At 35.9% G+C, this 13,675-nt stretch overlaps 1 protein-coding gene across 1 annotated transcript in view; it reads left to right on the top strand.

Moving 5' to 3' along the window:
- Window positions 1-13,010, top strand: part of LOC150096955 (retinitis pigmentosa 9 protein-like) — a 63,587-nt gene extending 50,577 nt beyond the window's left edge. The window contains exons 4-5 of the mRNA XM_090408446.1: window positions 3,915-3,976; window positions 12,333-13,010. Of these exons, the coding sequence (XP_090264572.1) occupies window positions 3,915-3,976; window positions 12,333-12,513 (243 nt within the window). The 3' untranslated portion in view covers window positions 12,514-13,010. The remainder of the gene's footprint in view (window positions 1-3,914; window positions 3,977-12,332) is intronic.
- Window positions 13,011-13,675: the final 665 nt, after the last annotated feature.

The following is a 13,675-nucleotide window of genomic DNA, read 5'->3' as shown; positions in this document are numbered from 1 at the left end:
TTCCTACGAGTTGCCCGGTGTTATACTACCTAACCCCTGTCCTGAAGATATTTTCAGGTGCAAACTTTGTTTGCTCATACTTGGATGAAGGATTAAAGTAAATTTATTATAGTCTAACCAAGTGAAAAATAAACTTTCAATATCTTTCTCTAAAACTAGAATAATTTAATAAAAAGGTGGCACACCTTTTGGCAACTCCTATAGGTAAAGATGACCTCACTATTGCTTTTGCCTGGTATCTCCATTTCTGGGCCTGGCTCCCACTGAAGAGACCTCAGTAAAGGTCGAAACTAGTCTGGGTAGTGGCCCTTCCCTTAATGCATAACCTTATACATATCCACAAGGAGATGTGTTTTGCATTACGGGAGATATTGAGATAGGAGTGATGTTAGCTTGGTCTACCTTTGCTACGAGTTGCCCAGTGTTGTACTACCTTACCCCAGTCCTGAAGATATTTTCAGGCGCAAACTTTGTTTGCTCACACTTGGATAAAGGATTAAACTAAATTTATTATACCTCAGATTAGCTCTGTTAATGCATTCCTGGATGCTGACAATATCAAGTTCTTTCCTAATATCCTTGGTTTTAATATGATATTGCCATTGATCAATCTGTTCACCCTAATCTTTCTCATGACTTTCATATCTGCGGTCTCTAGTATTTGGTAAGTGTTTTACTTCTAACCCAGCTCTCAGATCCATAAGTTAAAATTGGTTTAAACACAGTCTTGTGTACCGCTAATTTAGTGTTTTGGCTAATTTCTCTCTTATTCCATATAAATTTATTCAGTTGATTGTCTACCATACCAACTTTGTTGATTCTGTTGTCTATTACCATATTTAATTATCATCTTCACTAAAAATCATGCCTAAGTAGCTGAAATGTTTTACTTGTTCTATAGGTTCTCAATGCAGTTGATATTTTCAGTGTTTCTGCCTATTTTCATTGTCTTTGTCTTGTTATTGCTGGCCTTATTATCATATCTATTAAAACAGTTATTCAATTTAGTCAGAGAGCCTTGCAGACTTCCAGCAGATACATTTAGAAGTATAACATCATCCGCATAAAGCAAAGAGCTGAGATTAACATTTCCAATTTTGATATCAGGTTTAATACCACTTTCCTTCATAATGTGATCCATATATATATCATGAAAAACAGAGGGGATAATGTACATCCTTGTCTGACACCAGATTTAACAATAATCTATATTCCTGTACTTCCTTCAATTCTAACTGCTGACTTACAACTCAAATAAAGACTAAGTATTGCTTGATATAATGCCCCATTGACACCATACAACTGTAGCATATTGAATAGCTTCTCTCTTGGCACCTTGTCATATGCCTTTTTCAAATCGACAAAACTTAAATACAGATCTTTGTTATATTCCAATGATTTCTCAACTATCTGTCGTAAAGTGAAAATTTGATCCTGATAGCCTCTATTTGTCCTGCATCCAGCTTGTTCTTCACCAAGCTTTTCTTCCATAATCCTTCTCAACCATTTCTCAAGTATACTTGCATAAATCTTGGCAGGAACACTCAGTAATGAAATACCTCTGTAATACTCACATTCAGTTTTATTTCCCTTTTTATATATGGGTACTATGAGAGCTCTACTCCAATCATCTGGAATTTGTCCCTCTGTCCAGGCCTTCTGAACTATGCAGTGTAGCCACTGTACGACTTTTATACCACAATACTTGAGCATTTCTGGTCGAATATCATCTACTCCTGCTGCCTTTCCACATTTAAGGCGCTTGATGGCTTTTTCTACTTCAAGTATGGATATGTATTCCTGACTGCATGCCTGGTCAGTGTTTTTTACCATTGTGCTGTCATCGCTGCTGGTTTCATTTAGCAGTTTTTTGAAGTAATTATTTCATACTTCAAGGATATCTTTTTCTCCTGTTTTCAGGTCACCTTTATCATCTCTAATTCCTTTTATAGCACTCTTTCCTTCATTTCTGAGCTTCTTCAACAATCTCCAGAATATCTTGCCACCTTCTTGATATTTATTTTCTATGTTCTTGCCAAGGTCTTCCCATGACTTTTGTTTAGCCAGTTTTACACAGTGTTTAGCTTTCTTACATTTGTCTCTGTATTTTCTAAGAACACAAGCTGACTTATTTGCCAGGAACTTTTGATATGCTTTCTTCTTTTCCTTCACTGCCTCTTTAACTTCCTGTGTCCACAATGGAGTTCTGATTTTTCTATCCTTGCACACAACCTCACTACATGCTCTTTCTGGCTGAATCAATCAATGCTTTCTTCAGGGCTTGCCACTGAATCTCCAAGGTTTGGTTCCTGCTCTCAAACTCTTATTTTTTTTCTTGAATAATATTTGTGTATTTTAGTCTACAGTTCACATCTGAGAACTGCTCAACTTTTATTCTCTTTAAAACATTCTGACATGTTCTGCTTTTCAATATGAAATTCAATTTTATCCTGCTCAAGACTAAATGGTGATCACTTCCAATTTCAAATCCTCTGTACATTCTGGTGTCCTGCACCAGTGGGAAAACATCACTATCAACAATCGCATAGTCAATGAGACTTTTCTTATTCCTTGCGTCTTCTCTCCATGTGAATTTGTGCACATTTATATGTTGGAACATTGTGTTAATAATAACCAGTCCATGTCATGAGTAGAAATCCAACAGGTATTTGCCATTATTATTAGCTTTGCTCTTTTCTCCAAATTTTCTCAAAATATTTTTGTATATCTGACAATCATTTCCTACTCTGCTATTTAGATCCCAACAAGGACCAATTTTTCCTTCTTCATTGTGTCAATGGCTTTCTCTTAAGCCTCAAAAAATTCCTCCACTTCTCTCTTAATAGAACCTTTCTGTGGGACTATAGGCACAAATAAGTTTCATTGTCCAGTTCACCATTCTGATATTTGTCCACATCAATTTACTTGAGACTGGCTGCCATTCAAGATTAGCCTCGTATTTAGTGTTGAATACTATGGCTGCTCCTTTTCCTTGATTGTCATTGTCTGAATATAACTTTTTGTATTTATTGCTCAGAAAGATCTCACCAGTTTTTGTCTTTTTTTGTTTCAGTCATCCCTATTATGTCGATCTGGTAATTATCCAATTCCTCAGCTAGCCCATTTCTTTGTCATTCAGGCACTTCTTATGTTGATAGTACTGATCTTGAACTCTGGTGATGTGGAGTTGGGGTGTTTTAGGATTTGTTCCAGTAAACAATGGAATATGTATCCATGGAATGGAATGGTTCCTTGTTTAACTGGGTGACGCCCCAGCCAGCATGAAATTCTGTCATGTTGTACTATCATTTGAAATTTTGGTTTAAGCCAATAAGAATACAATTTGGTCGGCTAAATTCCAAATTGACAGCCCATCCTCGTCCGTTCAGTATCGAGGTAGATACCTAACAGGGGGCACCACGAGAAGGTGAGAATTGGACATTAGGTCAGAAGCCCTGTTCTGGACTCAACTATGTCTTTTAAAGGGTCTGCATTGGGTACCTTTTGGGTGATAATTTAGAATTTGTTTAGACATTCTGCTTCTATTCATTCTCAGTATGTGTTCTTTCCATTTTTCCTTTGAGGGATTGTATTGAAGTTTATTAATGGGACTGAAATATAATATTCCAGAATTGTATTATTTATATTATACAGTAACTCTCACTATACAAGTACTGTATATAGTGAACCGTTTCACACTTAACTACCAAGAAGTCTTAGTGAAAGGCCCATTGGTGCTGTAAAAGAAATCACCATATCAAACATTCCACTGTTACAAACTATCTCTTTGGTCCTTCCAAGTTCACAGTAGCGAGAGCTGACTATCTAAATTTATTTTTTATACAAGCAACTTATAGGTTGTAGAAACTATAGTCATACATATTGCTTTCCCTTTTCATTGCTTTCCTACTCAGATTCATGAGGATCCAATGCATAATTTTATTAATGAAGCAAAAAGAGCAGAAAAAGAAGACAGGTAAGTGTACTTTTTTATTAATAATAAAATAATTTAAAGTATATCATTTTCTAATCATTACATATAAGTTAAGGATTAAAAAAAAAGTTGGTAAGAATCCCAGTGTAAAGTTGCTAATTTTTTTTTTCCTATTCTTCTCATTGTTTAAATGCAAATGCGTATTTTAGCTTGGATGTTAAGTATCAGTCATCTTATAATTTATCAAGAGGCAGCATGTTAAGTATGTTAAGTATCAGTCATCTTATAATTTATCAAGAGGCAGCAATACTGAGAACACAGTTAACAAATAGGCAATGCATATAGGCACTATATAAATAAATAAATAAACAATGGCCAATTGTAAAACATATAGGCACTATATAAATAAATAAATAAACAATGACCAATTGTAAAATTTTACATAGTGCTACCTAGACATCCTAACTAGTGCCTTCTAAGTGAGCTGTTTAAGGTGATCTTGTATTTTAGTTATAGTACTGTAACCAAAAGTAAAAATAAAATAATGTTACTATCCATTTATGTATAGGTGATCTTGGACTTGAAACCTATATCATAATAGTGCTGTGTGGTGAGGTGTTCCATCAAGTTAGAAATAGCAGTGACACATTCTTTACAATTTTGACTTGAATAATAAAGTAGATCAAAGAAATTTGTATTTAGCAGCTACTGGAAAATATGGATTGGGCCAAAGGAATGAAAATGGTAGTGTTTTCTTTCCTTAACATAGTATTTGCTGAAAACAGAGGATTATACATAATGAATACCTTCTTCAAAAAAAAAAAAAAAGGAAGAATCCAAAATGGAACACAGATGTCCAAATGAAGAGGTGTTGAATAAAATATACTATATTTTAACAGTATAATTTTTTCCATCAGAATACTAAGATAATCATTATCAGTAGAATGCAAAACAAATTACATTTTCACCAGCCTTCAGAAAAAATTAAAAGCACTATTAATATCATTGCAAACAAATGAATATACTAAAACCCCTTAGATCGTTATTATTATTATTATTAATAATAATTGATGAAAATAATAATTACGCATTTGTCTGCTCAAGCTCACCAGAAATACTAATTGTGTATGAATAAATTAAAAGGATTAAATCAAAAAGAAAAAATAGGAAAGACTTATGTTAATAACTGAACACAAGTTCTTATTTGGAAAAACTATTTGAACAATGTAGTCTGCACAGTTTTCACATATCTTTGTAACATCGAATAACATTTTGCAATGCATGCTGAACTTGCTTTGTTTAACAACCACTTTTGTCATATAAGATGGTGGGGCTATTCCATGTTTTCTCATTTGATCTTTCTTCTTAATTAGCCTTCATAGTGATGATGCCTTCTTTTCTGTTACATGCTCTTTTAGCTTAATAAATTTAGTTTAGTCCTTTATCCTAGTGTAAGCAAACAAAGTTTGTGCCTGAAAATATCTTCAGGACTGAGGTAAGGTGGTACATCCCTTGGCAACTCATAGCAAAGGTGGACCAATCTCTCATCACCCCTTGTCTCAGTATCTCCCATAATGCAAAGCACATCTCCTTGCAGACATGTATACTGCCATGCATTAAGGGAAAGGCCACTACTCAGACCGGTTTCGACCTTTATTGAGGTCTCATTAGTGGGAGGCAGACCCAGAGTGAGTGGTGATATTACTAAATCACTTAAGGAATTGGCAACATATATAAGAATATAAATTAAATAACACAACAAGGATTACTAAAGCCATCACCATTCCCTACATCCGAAGTACCTCGGAAAAAATTACCAAAATCTTAAAAAACATGACTTGACCTCTTGTTACAGACCATACAGAAAATTGGCATCCCTTATCCGCTCCACTAAAGACCAGCCACTTCCCCTAGACCCACTTGGTGTATACCAGGTCCCTTGCAGCTGTAAACTGTCTTACTTTGGCCAAACAGGCAGGTCAGCGAATATCAGAATTTCGGAACACAAGGACTACATCTGGTTTCACAAGTACAGCCACTCGGGTCTTGCACACCATGCTCTGGATACATGCCACAGATTACGGTGGAAGAAAGTTACAATAATACACCATAGCAAGTTCAAATTTGAAAGACTATTCATGGAATCAGCCTCAGCCCTAAGAAACTCTCTAAACCTCAAGAAATTTGGTTGCATGAGACTGCCCCAAATTTGGGAGGCTTACATCAGCAGACCTTCAGCCTAACAGCCAAGAACACCTACATAGCCCACTAGGGGTCACCATCAGGACTTTTAGGAGAACAATAGCTTCCTCACTTCATTCTCAGTTACTGTGTAGTAGTGCCTATGTGCACGTGCCTTTTTTGCAAGTTCCTTTTGAAGATGGCAATGTGACATTGCCGAAATATCAGAAATATTTATTAAAGTGTTATTTAATTTATATTCTTATATACGTTGTCAATTCCTTAAGTGATATAGTAATGCATAACCAACGTATAAGCTTGTCTATGAGAATTACCAGAGTGGTGATACTAAGGCAAAAGGAATGGAGAGGTCATATTTACCTATACGAGTTGCCAACCGGTGTACCACATTATTATTAAATTACTCTGGATTTAGAGAAAGATGTTGGAAGTTTTTTTTGCACTTGGTTAGACTATAATAAATTTATTTTAATCCTTTATCCAAGTGTAAGCAAATAAAGTTTGCGCCTGAAAATATCTTCAGGACTGAGGTAAGGTGGTACATCCCTTGGCAACTCGTAGCAAAGGTGGACCAAGCTCTCATCACTCCTTGTCTCAGTATCTCTCATAATGCAAAGCATATCTCCTTGCGGACATGTATACTGCAATGCATTAAGGGAAGGGCCACTATCCAGACCAGTTTTGACCTTTATTACGGTCTCGTCAGTGGGAGGCAGACCCAGAGTGGTGATACTAAGGCAAAAGCAATGGAGAGGTCACATTTACCTATACGAGTTGCCAACCGGTGTACCATCTTATTATTAAATTACTTTGGATTTAGAGAAAGATGCTGGAAGTTTATTTTGCACTTGGTTAGACTATAATAAATTTAGTTTAAGTAAATATACTTATACCTATAGTATAGAGAAATATGACCTCTCCATTGCTTTTGCCTTAGTATCACCACTCTGGGTCTGCTCCCACTGACGAGACCTCAATAAAGGTTGAAACCAGTCCTGGTAGTGGCCCTTCCCTTAATGCACGACAGTATTCCCTTAGTACATGTCCACAAGGAGATGTGCTTTGCATTATGGGAGATACTGAGACAAGGGGTGATGAGATCTTGGTCCACCTTTGCTACGAGTTGCCAAGGGATGTACCACCTTACCTCAGTCGTGAAGATATTTTCAGGTGCAAACTTTATTTGCTTACACTTGAATAAAGGATTAAGCTAAATTTGTTATAGTCTAACCAAGTGCAAAATAAACTTCCAACATCTTTCTCTTTTAGCATACAATCTGCTTCATGATGCTTTATAATTTCAAATTTTTGTTTTTGTGTTAATCATTTATGTTTGTTAGGTTTACAAACTTCATTGCATTTCCTCTTCTTACTCATAATTGTGTATAAAAGGGTACTCATATGTAATATAAAAAAAAAAAAATTGTAGAGCAGCCATGACTTTGCTACACCAAAATTGTGAAATAATACTCAAAGCACACATTGGTACAGCTGTTCTGCAATATGTTAAATCACTTGTTGTTATGTTCCATCAACTCGTTTTCGACTCCTGGTGATTCTATGAACATACATTCTCCATTCAGATCTGTCCCTGGCGATATCTTTCAGAATTTCCAAGCACATTCCAGTTGCTTCTTTAACTCTGTCCACCCATCTAATTCTTGGTTTTCCTTTTTTCCTTTCATTGTTTTCTCCAGACTGTCATTTGCTTGCATATGTCCGAAGTATGACAATTTTTGCTTGATGATCATAGCTTCGAGGGAGCAATCTGGCTTTATTCTGTCTATCACTTATTTATTGGTTTACTTTGCAGTCCATGGTATTCTTAGTAAGTGTCTCCAAACCCATAATTCACATTCCACAGTTTCATGTGAAACTATGAAATGTGTTGAGCTCAGACCAAGGCGAGTGACATTGTAAATAGCCATCAAAAGATCAGTCATGTTACAAGAATTAAGACTTGAAAATGGACAGAGATGATATCTGAATGGAAAGATTTAAGGGCATCATCTTAAATATTCAGATATCATCTTAAATCTTTCCAATGAAAGGAGCTACAGGATAACCAGTTAGATGATCAGAATAAACAGGTGGCAGGAACTCATTGAACTGAAGTTCTTAAGAAAGGGTACAGTGGAGAATTGGGGTTGCCATTATCTACCAGTATTATGGAGGAATGTGGACATAAGAAACAGATGGAAAATATACTTTGAGGGACTTTTGAATGAGGAAAATGCAAGGACTCATGGGCAGCTTTCTGAGGGGATGATGCAGAACATCAGTAGAGTGGAAGTGACGGAGGCCATGAAAAGGATGACGAATGGAAAATCAGTGGGCCCCCGACAGAATTCCAGTGGAGGCATGGAAGGCACTTGGGGAATTGACCTGCTGTGGGACCTGTTCATGAAAGTTTGCCAACAGGAAAATATACCCGAGGAATGGAGGGAGAGTACTCTTGTCCCCATCTACAAGGGTAAAGGGGATGCACAAGACTGTAAAAATTACAGAGGAATAAAGTTGATGTCCCACACAATGAAAATCCTAGAAAGGGTTCTTGATGGTAGATTGAAGGAGGAGGTGGAGATTGCAAAGGAACAATTTGGCTTCATGCCTGGTAGATCAACATTGGGTTACGGCAGATGATGGAAAAGTATTGAGAGAAACAAAGGGAGCTACATCTGGCATTTATTGATCTGGAGAAAGCATACGATAGAGTGCCAAGGCAAGAAGTCTGGAGGTGTCTGAGGGAGAAGAAGGTTCCGGAGAAATATGTCAGGTTGGTGCAGGAGTACAGAAATGTGAAGACAAGTGTTCGGACCTGTCTGGGACAGACAGAAAGTTTTCAAGTAACAGTTGGCTTGCATCAAGGGTCAGCATTAAGTCCGTTTCTGTTTAATATTGTGATGGAGGTGGTAACAGAGGAGGTGAGAGAAGATGTGCCTTGGACAATGTTGTATGCAGATGACATCTTGCTGTGTGCAGATTCAAGAGAAGAAGTGGGAACTAAACTGGAAAGATGGAGAAAAGTACTGGAAGAGAGAGGTATGAGACTGAGCAGCAGTAAGACAGAATATATGTGTTGCACAGTGGGTGGCGGCCAGGAGACAGATCTGGAGCTGGAAGGAAATGTCATCAGGAAGGTGAGAGACTTTAGATACTTAGGTTCAACAGTGGAAGAAGATGGAGGAGCTGAGAAGGAAGTGGGATGCAGGATACAAGCGGGTTGGAGGAACTGGAGAGAGAGAGATGGCTGGAGTGTTATGTGATAAGAGGGTGCCGATCAATCTGAAAGGCAAAATCTATAGGACAGTAGTGAGGCCAGCTATGACATATGCTATAGAAACTGTGGCCCTGAGGAAAAATAACATCAGCAGAGATGAGAATGCTTAGGTGGATGTGCGATGTGACCAGAAAGGATCGTCTGAGAAATGACTATGTCAGGGGAACAGTGAAAGTTACGAACTTGGAAGCGAAAATACAGGAGGCAAGGTTGAGATGGTTTGGTCATGTGATGAGGAGGGAGGACGAATATGTGGGAAGAAGGGTCATGCAGATGGATGTGCAAGGAAGGCGGAAGCATGGGCGGCCAAAGAAGAGATGGAGGGAGCTGGTAGAAGAGGACTTAAGGATGAAGAACTCGGATGTGGTGACAGCCCAAGACAGGAAGGTGTGGAGGAGACTCATTATCAACAGTGACCCCACTTAAGTGGGAGAAGCTGCAGAAGAAGAGATTATCTACCAGTGAATAAAAGATGGCTGATGAAGTAGTAATAGTCTTACCATATGTAAATATCTGTCTTCCGAATTGGTGTGTTATTTGTCAGGTTTCCAATTTGTTATCAGCTCTTTTCTGTCTTCTAAATGCTCCTAGATATATCTTGATCTTTCTCTTTGTCATTTCAAACACTTGCTTTGTTAACTTCAAGTAATAAAACTGTCTTATTACCTCTACATTTGATTTTTTGAACATTAATAATAATTTCTCATGATTAGGTGCCATGTATCTGAATCCACTGCAGTTAATATGCATATTTTCTGAGTCCTACCCATGAAAGTTGTAAACCTGTCTCACATCAGTATAGTGAAGGGGCTTAAGGGTTGGGCATTCTAGACCAAACATGGTACTTTTTTTCAACCCAATTCACACTTCCTGTGTAAGAACAACAACAGTGTTCTTACACTGGTTAATGAAAATAATCTGCCACTTAAACACATTCAAAAGCATCCATGTTTTAGTAAGATAAGAACTCAATTGCCTGTTGGTTGTAGACTATGCAAATACTGTTTGTCAAAATAACTGCTCAAATTTTATACAGAATGATAGTCATACTAGGACTTAAATATAACATGGGAAAGAGGAGAGTAGGCAGAGATTAGTTTGTAAATCAACAAGTTTGGTATTTGTACAAATACTGGTCAGGCAATCAGCAAAATGCCAAGGCAAAAGCCACAACTGCTTCAGAAGAACAGTACTGATTTACAATTAATTTCATTCATCATACTTTGAAATAGGATATTGACTATAGATAGCTGAACTTTTTTTTTTTCTATACGGTATTAGCATTCCACATGGGAAGTCATGATTAAATGATCTGTTAGTAGCAGAAGAAAAGCTTTTTTAGCACTGTGGTACATTTGCATACTAACCTGGCCTCATGGTGTTGTTAGTAATAATAAGAATATCAGATGACTGCACTTCTGCATGAAATCAGGAGGGAACAAATTAGAAATAAATATAAAAGAATGCTGGGTAGGTATATAAGTACAGTACATATTTAGATTAAAAAAATAGAATTCATACATGGAATCAATGGCAATGTCATATTAAAACTGAGGATATTAGGAAAGAGCTTGACATTGTGAACATCCAGGAATGTGTCAGCAGAGCTAATCTCAGGTGGTATGGTCACTTAAACAGAATGGGCAAGGAAAGATTAGCAAAACAAGCGTTCTCTGCCAGATTGGCAGGAAAAAGACCCAGAGGAAGACCAATATGTAGATGGATTGATACAGTAAAAAGTGCCTTGGAAGACAAAAATATAAGATCTGATAATGTTGGAGTGTTGATAGATAGATTAATTTGGGGGAAAATTGTTAATAGGAAGTTAGTGGTGATCTAACTTATTTTATGTAGTACTATCAACAATTTTCCCCCAAATTAATCTATCTGTCAAGATTAGCTTTATTTGGGGGAAAGATTAGCTCTGCTGACAGAGCTAATCTCAGGTGGAATGCTTGAAATGGGATTGTAAATGGATGTGGACATTAACTGCTTATGTTTTTACATGCTCAAAAAAGGTAGAGACAGAATCATCAGTAAACCATATTAGCTTCTTCTGGATATTAAGAATTTTACAAAGTTTTTTGGTGCAGCATTTCAAACATAAGAACAGTATCCTAATGCTGGGCATATTTGAGATTTATATAGTGATAGCATCTGTACAAGTAATAACAGTACTTTTAGCAGAGAAGTATACATTGTTGGAAGCTATGGAAGTAATGTATTTATGCCAGGAAAGGAGTGTAAATCTGCATGAGAGAAATCTAACTTTGCCTGGAGATGTGGTTCTTATTAAAGGAGGGGACGAGTGAAGTGAGATCTTATTTTTTTAAAGAAATGAGATGGGACTGTGCTTTGGTATCATTGAAGTTAACAAGATTGTGATCCCCCCCCCCAGAGAACAGCAAAATCTGTGTTGATGCCATTGGTTATGGAAGATTTTAATGCTTGAGCATTACAAGGTCAGTCACATAAAGAAAGATTTGGTATACACTGTCATCAGCAAACTATACATAGTATTTAAAGTCAGTAGTGAGAGATGGTCATTTATTTATAGGAGAAAAATCATAACTTGAAAGTACAGAGCCTCTGATTACTCTGGCATTGGTTTGAAAATCAGGAGAAAGCCATCCACCATTTTTTTTTTTTTAATAATAGATGGGATTAATATTTAAAAAAAGAAGAGTAAGACTGTGGAGCAGATTAAAAAACAGTAAGAGAATGACAGCTATATGAAAATCTGTCTGTTTAATTCAGTTTAGTAATCTGAAAAAAGAGGCAATCAAAACAGAATAATGGTAATAGTAAAATTATCACAAAAAAAAGTAGGTCTACCATGTATACAAAAAAAAAAATGTACACATGGTTGGTTGAAGGAGCAGTCATTCAGCTATATACATTATTTTATTTTTCCAGAATTCGGCAGTTACAAGCTTTACTGGACGATTCTTCAACAGATTCTTCGGATACTGAAAGATCATCATCATCATCAAACACACCTTCTAGTGATTCACATCATAAAAAACACAAGCAAAAGAAATACAATAAGCACAAAAAGAATAAAAGGAGGAAGAAAAGGAAAAAACATAAAAAGTGATTATGGTGTTGTTCTTGTAAATGCTCAAAATAATTAGTGTTGTCATTTAAAAGTTTATTAAGGTTGTTTTATATGTTGAATGAATTTTAACACAGTTTATATACTAAATATTCCTAACATGTTACCTCCTTATTTATGATCACTGGATTCTGTGAAGATTTTTTTTTTATTTTTAATCTAGTGTATGTTAAAAGGATAAAGGGAAAATCTGTTCACTGGTTGCTGTTATGAACTATTCCTATTAATGAGCAAAATTTATCAAAAAACTATCCGTCACTAAAATTAGAGAATAGAGATTTTCCAAGTGTAATGTTTGTAACAGGAGTTTCACTATGTTTTGTTTCAGTTGTTTGGTATGACCAGTGTGTTTAATGAAGTGTGACCACAAATTCAAAATTGTGTTCAATTATAAAATTTGAACACACTTCACAAATCGTTAATTCTAAAGTTTTGTTAGATATTTCTATGAGTACTTCATTTATAAACACAACATTGATTTATCAATAAAGGACTCAACTTTTCAAAATAAACAGTTTATTGTTCATTTATCATTTTATACTTGCACTGAAGTACATCATATAATAAAAATTGCTGGAATACAGCAATTTTTATTAATGCATCCCCTCAATTAATGCATCCCCGATTAGTGCGTCATTTTTTTTTTCGATACCCAAATTCGATTAGTGCCCCTATATATATATCTTAATAATAAATGTTACAGATTTAAAAATTTTCGATCTATACATATTTTATGGCTAATTATTTCCAGGATGAAATAAATTAGTTACCGATTTGAAACATTTTACAAAGTTATTTTTTAATGGCATACTACACTATGTTCCAAATTTACCACCAAAATTTATGTAGTCTGTTTTACATACCGTTTTGCTGATCATATCTCGTGCAATTGTTTTCCTTACTTTTTTATTTTAAATTATTTTCCTAACCTTTAATCATGAGTAAAAGGATTAGTGAGCAAAAAATAGAAGTGCGAAAATGATTTGAAAAGTAATCTGATTGGAAGAAAAACTTGAAATAATAAAGAAAAACGAACAAAGCAAAGATAGGACAAGAACACAAAAATGGGTGAATCAACTGCTGAATACAAAGAGAAAGGTAAGGCTGCTCCAAGTTCATCATCCATGCACTCGAAATCAAAGTA

This window comes from Typopeltis vanoorti, chromosome 18, assembly GCF_054136105.1.
Source record: "Typopeltis vanoorti isolate ZY-2024b chromosome 18, IOZ_Tvanoo_1.0, whole genome shotgun sequence".
Taxonomy (NCBI): Eukaryota; Metazoa; Arthropoda; class Arachnida; order Uropygi; family Thelyphonidae; genus Typopeltis; species Typopeltis vanoorti.
This window is presented reverse-complemented; position numbering and strand designations above follow the sequence as displayed.